Source organism: Neodiprion pinetum, chromosome 4 (assembly GCF_021155775.2).
Source record: "Neodiprion pinetum isolate iyNeoPine1 chromosome 4, iyNeoPine1.2, whole genome shotgun sequence".
Taxonomy (NCBI): domain Eukaryota; kingdom Metazoa; phylum Arthropoda; class Insecta; order Hymenoptera; family Diprionidae; genus Neodiprion; species Neodiprion pinetum.
In genome coordinates this window covers 12,520,935-12,532,012 of record NC_060235.2, presented here as the reverse complement: position 1 = coordinate 12,532,012, position 11,078 = coordinate 12,520,935, and the positions used below count along the sequence as shown (strand labels likewise).

General features: G+C 47.1%; 1 protein-coding gene across 1 annotated transcript; it reads right to left on the bottom strand.

The window, feature by feature from the left end:
* Positions 1 to 5,411: 5,411 nt before the first annotated feature.
* LOC138190836 (uncharacterized) lies at positions 5,412 to 10,685 on the bottom strand. Its single transcript, XM_069135357.1, has 2 exons — positions 7,398 to 10,685; positions 5,412 to 6,965 (listed from the first exon to the last, which is right to left on the bottom strand). The coding sequence occupies exons 1-2, from the start codon at positions 10,683 to 10,685 to the stop codon at positions 5,412 to 5,414; spliced, it is 4,842 nt and encodes a 1,613-aa protein (XP_068991458.1).
* Between the last annotated feature and the right edge of the window lie 393 nt (positions 10,686 to 11,078).

Here is an 11,078-nt window from a genome sequence, read left to right as displayed (position 1 = left end):
GACAATTATTGACTCTAAGAATAAATAACGCACGGCGGGCGGCATAATCTAATTTCGCGATCGTTACCGATAGTGAAGCGGGCGGTATGTTTCGGCAAGGTATCGAATAGTTAAATGTGTGTCTCGCGACACTCAAAATCGTCCTCGCACATGTACGCACACTCGCGTGCAATGTTTACTTGCCGTCTCTCCGTCAAATCTCGCCGCTTGCCCGTGTCGCGACTCAAAACCCATCAGCTGTATCTCATGTATTGTCTACTATCTCGAAACCATGTATGTGTATAATCTATGTGTTCTCTCGCTCTGTAAAATCTTCACTCTCTGTAACGTTCTCTTGCGATACGGTCGGTATCGCCGCATCAAAACCAATAAAAATCCTCGGTTAATGTTAATCATCATCTCTTTACATCTCTACATCATTTCGTTTCATTCACACTCGTTCTCATCACTAATTCGCGGATCCCACGTCGATGATCCATATCTTCTGCCATCTCTCTAAACACTCTATATCTGCTATAAAAACCTTATGTGGAGAGTCGATACACCCAAAAAGGTTAATTTGGACAGTAGCCTGTCTCAAAACCGGGGTCGTCTCTCCAGTGGCTGTTCGCAGAGAAAAAGAGGGAACAATCTGGTCATCGGATTTAAAGAGATCCGATCGAACTACGGTTACTTCCGCGCCCGTGTCTATTACCCACAGACAATCGACGCCATTAACAGTACCACGCGCGTAAAGACCAGACTGTCGTAGACTTCTAATTAAAAACTGTTCTCTAAGAGGGCTTTCACTTTTAACAATCTGCGATGATTTTCGCCCTGACAAATCATCTGAAATTAGTTTTTTGGGTGAGTTCCTGTTGAAGAACTCGATTGAGGATTTGCTTCCCCTATTTCTATATTTTTCTTACGCCAGTTATAAGAGTTTGAATTCGAGCCTTGCATCGGTTTTCCACTAATTTTTTTAATTAGGAAACAATGATTGGCGTCGGGGCCTGTTTTTTTACAAAATATACAAGTCAAGCCGGTTTGATTCGTCATGACCGCGTTCTTATTTACACGCTTGTTTTGTTGGTTTTGAAAAGAACCTCGATTTCTTGGTTTAAAATTACTATTGTTATTTTTACTTCTATAATTTTGAGGTTTTGACTCCTCCGAGTGTTCAAAACCTCGTCTTTTTGAGGTGTTTTCGGACACCTCAATCCGACGAAGCTTGTTCAGCCCAAAATATTGTTTCCTCATTGCCTCCACCTCGAGGGCTTTGGCCGTTGCCTCCCGCAGAGAAGTGAGGCCCGACGTTCCAACGGTCATTTTAATCTCTGGATCATTGATCGCATTCAAGAAAGCTTGTGTTGCTAATAAATTACGAGACGGCTCGTGATCTGGCAAAGCTATACGAGAAAGCCGTTCGATATCTTGACTAAGAGACGCGAGGTCTTTGTCTCGTCCCTGTCTTCTTGTCTGTAATTGTGCCGTATAGAGTTTCGTCAAGTGGTCATTTCCATACCTCAATTTGAGTGCAGAACTAAGTTTCTCATAATCGGAAATTTCTTCCTCAGACAATGCCGTTAAAACATTCAAAGCCGGCGTTCGAAGACAAGAGGCAAGACTGTGGGCCCTCATGGCGGAGTCCCACTGATTATGTTTAGCAATCGTATTAAACTGACGTTCATAATCTGCCCATGGAATCTTTCCGTCAAAAATTGGCGGTTTTAAAGGATAAAGAGGTTTCTCGTTAATCTGAGAAGCAACCTCAGGAAGTCTCGAATTATTTAATTGACTCAAATGAGAGTATTGAGGCCGAACCTGAGACAGAGGCTCGGAAAAATCAACCTCATTGTTTACTCTATTTCTACAAACTGGGGATTCAACTACTCCCCTAGTAAAAGGCACAGACCTTGAATCTCGAACATCCTGGATTCGTCCTGGATGTCGGATCTCCTGAACAGTAGGAACGGGTACAGGAGAGGGAACAGGAGAGGGAAGCGGAGTAACAACTCTGGAACCCTGCGGTGTAACAGCTGGTCCTCCAGTGCCACTCATTTGATGAACGGACTGAAGAGCCGCCACAGTTGTCCGGAGTAGTTCGTGAAGACTAGTCTCGGAACGCTCTTGAGCTTCTCTGTCTAGCCTCCGCTGTTCTCGTTGCTCTTGGAGCAACTGGACAAGTTGTTGTTGTTGTTGACTAGCCGTATCCAGAAGCTGCCGTTGATATCTTTCGGCGGCTTCTTGTTGTTGGCTCATAATCCTTAGTAGGTCGATTTGTGAGATTAAAACCATCGTAGGGACAGGTAAAGAGTCCACTGAAGGTGCACAAATAGATTCGGGAACCCGCGGATTTTCGGTGATGAAATGTTCTTCACCGCCACTTTCCCGACGACGAGAGCGTGTTAAACGACCGCTACTCATAGTTTATTTCACGTATTTCACGCACTGAATCAACTCGATTGATAAGAACTCAAGATCCCACTTCTGACACCAATGTAACGTACTTTGACGTTACGTTAATAAAATATGGATCCGCGAGTTTACTTATTATCAAATCAAAAGAAATCAAGAGCGTGAATAAAATGTCGTGACAAATGCTTTCAATGCAAGATACGTGTTTCTCGTTTAAAGTCTGAAACACGACTGTTTTTACCATGATGTTGGTTGACGCAGCAACCTCATTCTTTTTAAAGACATAAGAGGTTTATAAACGTCTTCTATCTATGCTGACTACTAGATCATTAAAGAGGGGGCGAAACGGGTGATTTCACCCTTTGTAACACTAGTATCTTGCATTAAAAGCATCAAAAGCATGCTAGAGAAACACGTATCTTGCATTGAAAGCATTTGTCACGACATTTTATTCACGCTCTTGATTTCTTTTGATTTGATAATAAGTAAACTCGCGGATCCATATTTTATTAACGTAACGTCAAAGTACGTTACATTGGTGTCAGAAGTGGGATCTTGAGTTCTTATCAATCGAGTTGATTCAGTGCGTGAAATACGTGAAATAAACTATGAGTAGCGGTCGTTTAACACGCTCTCGTCGTCGGGAAAGTGGCGGTGAAGAACATTTCATCACCGAAAATCCGCGGGTTCCCGAATCTATTTGTGCACCTTCAGTGGACTCTTTACCTGTCCCTACGATGGTTTTAATCTCACAAATCGACCTACTAAGGATTATGAGCCAACAACAAGAAGCCGCCGAAAGATATCAACGGCAGCTTCTGGATACGGCTAGTCAACAACAACAACAACTTGTCCAGTTGCTCCAAGAGCAACGAGAACAGCGGAGGCTAGACAGAGAAGCTCAAGAGCGTTCCGAGACTAGTCTTCACGAACTACTCCGGACAACTGTGGCGGCTCTTCAGTCCGTTCATCAAATGAGTGGCACTGGAGGACCAGCTGTTACACCGCAGGGTTCCAGAGTTGTTACTCCGCTTCCCTCTCCTGTTCCCTCTCCTGTACCCGTTCCTACTGTTCAGGAGATCCGACATCCAGGACGAATCCAGGATGTTCGAGATTCAAGGTCTGTGCCTTTTACTAGGGGAGTAGTTGAATCCCCAGTTTGTAGAAATAGAGTAAACAATGAGGTTGATTTTTCCGAGCCTCTGTCTCAGGTTCGGCCTCAATACTCTCATTTGAGTCAATTAAATAATTCGAGACTTCCTGAGGTTGCTTCTCAGATTAACGAGAAACCTCTTTATCCTTTAAAACCGCCAATTTTTGACGGAAAGATTCCATGGGCAGATTATGAACGTCAGTTTAATACGATTGCTAAACATAATCAGTGGGACTCCGCCATGAGGGCCCACAGTCTTGCCTCTTGTCTTCGAACGCCGGCTTTGAATGTTTTAACGGCATTGTCTGAGGAAGAAATTTCCGATTATGAGAAACTTAGTTCTGCACTCAAATTGAGGTATGGAAATGACCACTTGACGAAACTCTATACGGCACAATTACAGACAAGAAGACAGGGACGAGACAAAGACCTCGCGTCTCTTAGTCAAGATATCGAACGGCTTTCTCGTATAGCTTTGCCAGATCACGAGCCGTCTCGTAATTTATTAGCAACACAAGCTTTCTTGAATGCGATCAATGATCCAGAGATTAAAATGACCGTTGGAACGTCGGGCCTCACTTCTCTGCGGGAGGCAACGGCCAAAGCCCTCGAGGTGGAGGCAATGAGGAAACAATATTTTGGGCTGAACAAGCTTCGTCGGATTGAGGTGTCCGAAAACACCTCAAAAAGACGAGGTTTTGAACACTCGGAGGAGTCAAAACCTCAAAATTATAGAAGTAAAAATAACAATAGTAATTTTAAACCAAGAAATCGAGGTTCTTTTCAAAACCAACAAAACAAGCGTGTAAATAAGAACGCGGTCATGACGAATCAAACCGGCTTGACTTGTATATTTTGTAAAAAAACAGGCCCCGACGCCAATCATTGTTTCCTAATTAAAAAAATTAGTGGAAAACCGATGCAAGGCTCGAATTCAAACTCTTATAACTGGCGTAAGAAAAATATAGAAATAGGGGAAGCAAATCCTCAATCGAGTTCTTCAACAGGAACTCACCCAAAAAACTAATTTCAGATGATTTGTCAGGGCGAAAATCATCGCAGATTGTTAAAAGTGAAAGCCCTCTTAGAGAACAGTTTTTAATTAGAAGTCTACGACAGTCTGGTCTTTACGCGCGTGGTACTGTTAATGGCGTCGATTGTCTGTGGGTAATAGACACGGGCGCGGAAGTAACCGTAGTTCGATCGGATCTCTTTAAATCCGATGACCAGATTGTTCCCTCTTTTTCTCTGCGAACAGCCACTGGAGAGACGACCCCGGTTTTGAGACAGGCTACTGTCCAAATTAACCTTTTTGGGTGTATCGACTCTCCACATAAGGTTTTTATAGCAGATATAGAGTGTTTAGAGAGATGGCAGAAGATATGGATCATCGACGTGGGATCCGCGAATTAGTGATGAGAACGAGTGTGAATGAAACGAAATGATGTAGAGATGTAAAGAGATGATGATTAACATTAACCGAGGATTTTTATTGGTTTTGATGCGGCGATACCGACCGTATCGCAAGAGAACGTTACAGAGAGTGAAGATTTTACAGAGCGAGAGAACACATAGATTATACACATACATGGTTTCGAGATAGTAGACAATACATGAGATACAGCTGATGGGTTTTGAGTCGCGACACGGGCAAGCGGCGAGATTTGACGGAGAGACGGCAAGTAAACATTGCACGCGAGTGTGCGTACATGTGCGAGGACGATTTTGAGTGTCGCGAGACACACATTTAACTATTCGATACCTTGCCGAAACATACCGCCCGCTTCACTATCGGTAACGATCGCGAAATTAGATTATGCCGCCCGCCGTGCGTTATTTATTCTTAGAGTCAATAATTGTCTTAAGAGGACACTGGAAGCACACACAATTTTACGATTAGACGTTTTAACACAGAGGATTTCGTTTTAACGGTCACAACGCGAACGAGACCGTCGGTTCCCGGATGCACTTCGATCACTCTCGCGAGGGGCCACACAGATGGAGGTAGATTTTCGTTTTTTACGAGAACGATGGATCCGATTTTGATGTTCCCGTGATGAGTCTGCCATTTCGAGAGGTTTTGGAAGGACTGAAGATACTCCGTACTCCACCGTTTCCAAAAATGCTCCAGCATTTGACGCGAGTGTTGCCAATGCGATAGCCGTTGAACTGGCACCTCGATGAGTGACGGCTCAGGAATTGTGTTCAATGCTGAGCCGACGAGAAAGTGTCCTGGCGTCAAGGCACTTGGATCCCGTGGATCGTCCGAGATAGCGCAAAGAGGTCGAGAATTAAGCGTGGCTTCTACTTGCGTGAGGAACGTCGCGAATTGCTCGAACGTTTGAGTAGCTTCTCCGATGACTCGTTTGAGGTGAAATTTGACTGATTTCACTCCGGCTTCCCATTTTCCACCGAAATGAGGCGCGGAGGGAGGATTGAACCGCCACTGGGTTCCGTGTGATGCGAGGGTGTTTGCGATTTCTGCGAACTCCTTTGACGATGCAGCGAGAAGACGGCGAAGTTCTGAGTCTGCGCCGACGAGATTCGTTCCACAATCGCTTGCGATTGAGGCACAAATTCCTCGTCGAGATGTGAAGCGTTTGTACGCCGCGATGAATGCCTCCGTCGTGTAGTCCGAAACTAGCTCGAGATGCACAGCCGAGGTCGTGAAGCAGATGAAGATAACGATATATCCCTTGCATGATTTCGCTCCTCTTCCGCGGGAGGCTCGAATCGAGAATGGACCAGCGCAGTCAACGCCAGAGTGAAGAAACGGCCTTGATTGCGTGACTCGAGACTGAGGGAGTTGGCCCATCTGTTGGCTGCTGAGGGTGGCGCGATGACGCGCACAAGGAACGCAACGATGTATGAACATGCGGATCGGTACTCTTCCTCCCAGGATCCAGTACCGCTGTCGGATTGTAGCGAGAGTGAGTTGCGGACCTCCGTGGAGCGTCAACCGATGATGATGATCGATGATCAATGTGGAGAACGATGATTCGCGAGGCAAGATGAACGGGTGCTTTCCGTCATACGAAAGCAATGAGTGATTCAGTCGACCACCGACTCTGAGGAATCCGTTCGAATCGATGAACGGCGTGAGTCGCGATAGTGGATGACTTCGAGTGAGACTTGAGCTTGTCTCGATTTGGCGAATTTCTTCTGCAAAGTACGCCTGCTGGGTCACCTTGGTCCAAAACAGTTGGGCGTCGCTCAATTCGAGAGTAGAGATCGGTCCGACAGTGATAGACGTGTTTACGCGATTCGATGTCGTCTTCGCGAGGAACCGATTTGCTGCGCGTTTACACAATGATGTGACTTTGAGGAGAGTCGATAGTTTTGAGTAGCGATCGACGAGATCCCAGATTTGTAGCGGCTTAGCTGTTGCGATGTGCGTCGACAGCCCTTTTCTTTCCTAGAGATGAATGTTTTCTTCCGGTCGCGGAGATAAGGATGGCCAATTGACAGAAGGCTTCGAGAGCCAGGATGGTCCGAAGGTCCAAAGTTCTGATTTTTGAAGTTGCTCCGGAGATGTACCACGAGACGCAAGATCAGCGGGGTTTTCAAAACCCGAGATGTGATACCAACGAGCGCGCGCGAACTCTTGGATTTCGGTTACGCGATTACGAACGAATTCCTTCCACCGCGATGGGTGGCTTTTGATCCACGCGAGCGCGACTGTGGAATCCGTCCACAGATAAACCGGGGTGTTTTCGAAATTAAGAGTCTTTTCCACATGACACATCAACCGGACGAGAAGATTCGCAGCACAGAGTTCGAGACGAGGAATTGTCACCTTCTATAGCGGCGCTACTTTAGTTTTCGCGCACACTAGTGAAACGCGCACTTCGTGAGTGTTGATATACGTTCGCGCGTAGATCACTGCGCCTAATGCACTTTGAGAGGCGTCCGCGAAACCGTGGATCTCTATTCCGAGAGATGCTGAACTTGACCCGATCCATCGTGGGATGGTGATAGCTGAGATGCCTTGAAGATCTTGTAGAAACTCGATCCATCGCGAGGACAATGAAGCTGAGAGCGGCTCGTCCCAGTCGAAACCGAGTGCCCACAATTCCTGCATAAAGATTTTGGCTCTGATCGTGATCGGCGAGAGCCATCCGAGAGGATCAAAGAGCTGCGCGGTTTGTGAGAGAACTTTTCGTTTCGTGAAATTGTCCCGAGTTTGATGAATTTGTGGAGAGAACGCGAACGCGTCGATGTCTGGTCTCCACGCAAGACCGAGAGCCCGAAAGAATGGACTTTGATCGAGATTCAGATGCATCGCGATCTCTTGATGGTTTCGAGAAATGTCAACGAGAGTTTCTGAGTGGCTTGAAGTCCACTTTTGAAGTTCAAAGCCGCCCGCCTTGAGCAATTGATTGAGTTCGTTGATTTTCTCGCGACCTTGATCAACGTTCTCTGCTCCTGATAGGATGTCGTCGACGTACGTGTTCTCGAGAATGACGTGGCTCGCAAAGGGATACTGCTTACCTTCGTCCTGAACGAGTTGATGAAGAACACGGATCGCGAGATACGGAGCGCTTGCAAGACCATACGTTACTGTAGTCAGTTGATATTCTTCAATCGGTAGCTCTGGTTCTTCCCTCCAGAGGATTCGCTGAAAATCTTGGTCATCATTGTGGACCAAAATTTGTCGGTACATCTTGACGATGTCTGATGAGAACGCGACTGGATATTGTCGCCAGCGTAAGAGAACGTCCGCGAGGTCGGTTTGCACTTTTGGACCGACGAGAAGATTGTCATTGAGAGAGAGTCCGAGGTTGGTTCTTTGAGACCCGTTGAACACGACACGCAACTTTGTTGTTGAACTGCTGTCGCGAACTACACCCTGATGGGGAAGATAAAACACGCGGGAATTGTCTTCAGGTGTATTGATAGCGCGACGCATGTGCCCGAGTTCACGATATTCACGAAGGAAGCTCGAGTAAGCCTCCTTGAGTTTCGCGTCGCTACCGAACCGTTTCTCCAAACGAAGGAGCATTTGATGCGCGGGATTCCGCGAGTTGCCGAGCTCTACCGAATTGTCTTTGAGCGGCAGCCGAACTACGTAACGACCGGACGCAGTTCGAGAAACCGTTTCGCGAAAGTGTTGCTCACAACGCTCTTCTTCGGACGTTAGTGCCAAAGGTTTCGACACTTCTTCCTGCTTCCAAAACTGCTGCACGAGATCGAGCAGTTCGTGATCGAGGGAGCATTGGAAGCCTTGGACTGCGCTATACGAGGGGCTTGCTGCTTCCGCTGAAACGCAGCCGGAGAGGACCCAACCGAACTGAGTTTCTTGCGCGATTGGTGTTCCTGGTGCTTCTCTTCGAACTCCTTGACCAATGATGTTGCTGTAGATGTCAGCTCCGAGAATTACGTCGATTTGACTGGGATGTGCAAAGCTTGGATCCGCGAGGTTGAGTCCTCGTAGATGAGGCCAGTCTTCGACGAGAAGTCGAAATGAGGGTAGATACGATGTGAGTCGTGGAAGCACGAGTGCCTCCACCTGACATGAGAACGAGGTGTGAGCACGAGATTGGAGTTGCAATGTCGCGATGCCGCGAGTCACTGCCGATTGATGAGCTCCGACGCCAATGATCGGTATCGTTGCTTGATGCCGACGTAGTCGCAATTGTTGCGCTAGCGACTCCGTGACGAATGAACTTTCGGATCCTTGATCGAGTAGAGCGCGAGCGATGATTCTTTCTCCAGTCTCCGGATTCGAAGCGATCAATTGCACTGTGGCGAGAAGAACTGGAGAGCGCTTGATCATTGTAGGCTGAGCTGAGTGGTTGCTCACCTGAGAGGCGCTGTTCGAGATCGGTGCGTTCTGCACTGCAGGTTGCGCTACTGCGGCCTGTCCTTGAGATGTGCCGCTGTTGGCAGCTGTCGAGATTGAAGAAGAGTTTCGATGCAGCAAGGAATGATGTCGACCGTTGCACACGCGACACGTTTTGTTGGATCGACAGTCCTTCTGCTGATGTGGACCGAGACAATTGAAGCAAAGCTTTTTCGCAGAAACCACTTCCCTTCTTTGATCCAGAGATTTGTCGCGAAAGGTCGAACAGAACGCGATGTAGTGGTTGCCTTTGCAACAAGCACACGACTGTTCCTTTGATTGCGCTGTATGTGACCTTGTCGTCTGAAGATTTGACCTTCCTTGCGATGAGTGCGGCTTCGACGTCGCGATTTGATTATGAGCATGAGCTTGCTCCACGGCTTCGAGGGTGTGGATGCGACCGATGAGAAACGCCTTGAGCTCCGCAAACGTGGGGGGCTCGAGTTTCTCGCTAACACTTTTCTCCCACTCTTCGAGAGATGCTGGGTCGAGCTTGCGAATCGTCATGTGCACGATGATGTGATCCCCTAATTTCTCGGGACTATCGAGAAGTTTGAATGCGCCAAGAGCTTCGCAAGTGTTGCTGTGCAAGCTCTTCAGTTCTGATGACGACTTTTTCGTGACACGAGGAATCGCGAAAAGTGTCGCGAGATGAGAATCCGTCAAAAGTCTCTTGTTTTCGTACCGTGAGACGAGAGTTTCCCAGGCTCGAGGGAAGTTTTCAGCGGTAAGAGCGATGTTTTTAATGAGTTGTGACGGTTCATCGGTGAGACTTGTTTTTAGGTAGTGCAGTTTTTCCACTTCCGAGAGTTGCGAATTTTCGCGAACGTTTGATGTGAAGAGGTCGTGGACAGACTTCCAGTCTGAGTAATTGCCCGAGAACGTAGGCAATTCGATGCGTGGTAGCCGTTTTGAGGCTCCTCCAGTTGTGAGTTGGGGGGCTACGGCTGTTGGCACGATCGGTGCCGATAGAGTCTTGAGAGTTCCGAGTAGATCGAGCATCTCTCCCTTCGCGTTTAAGTATTGCTCTTCGCACTGTCCGTAATAGTCTTTCGCGAAATACGAAAGTCTTTTGATAGCGTCGAGTTGATCACCTTTTGCTGCGATTCTAATTTGATCGACTGTCTCGTGCATGTCTTGGAACTTCAGCCAATTTGAATTTAAAGCATCTAATCGCGATTGCACTTGCCCGAGGGTTGTTTTTGCTTCACCGAGCTTGCGCAAGTTTTCGAGAGTGCGACAGATGCGCCTGAAGAGATCGGTCTGACGTTCAATGTATTCGTCGATCGTCATCTTGGCAAATGGGAAAGTGTAACTCACGCGACGAACAGAGTTTTCACGAACGAGATACGCACACAGTGATAATAGGGCGTCGCGATACACACTTCGAGAGATCGGTGTTGTTGACGCTCAGATCTTAGTCACGGTCACTACAGAGGACACCGCACGTTTGAATTTAACGGACGCGACTGATTTTGATGATGGTTTTCACCGATAACGATATTGTTCACTTTGATTACGTGAACTTTCGCAACTTGATGCACACGCGATAGTTCTGTTTCACTCACTGGCTAATTCGTTTTCCCGTAAGTCGCAACGATTCGAAAGATTCGACTCGATTCGCGACTGATCCGGCTCGAAGGACCAAAAAATGTTTAGAAAGATGGCAAAAGATATGGATCATCG

Excerpts from the sequence above, each read along its gene's own strand:
- LOC138190836 (XM_069135357.1), bottom strand. The coding sequence starts at position 10,685 with ATGACGATCGACGAATACATTGAACGTCAGACCGATCTCTTCAGGCGC. Across the intron at positions 6,966-7,397 it reads CGTATATCAACACTCACGAA|GAAAGAAAAGGGCTGTCGAC; the intron begins GTGCGCGTTTCA and ends ATTCATCTCTAG.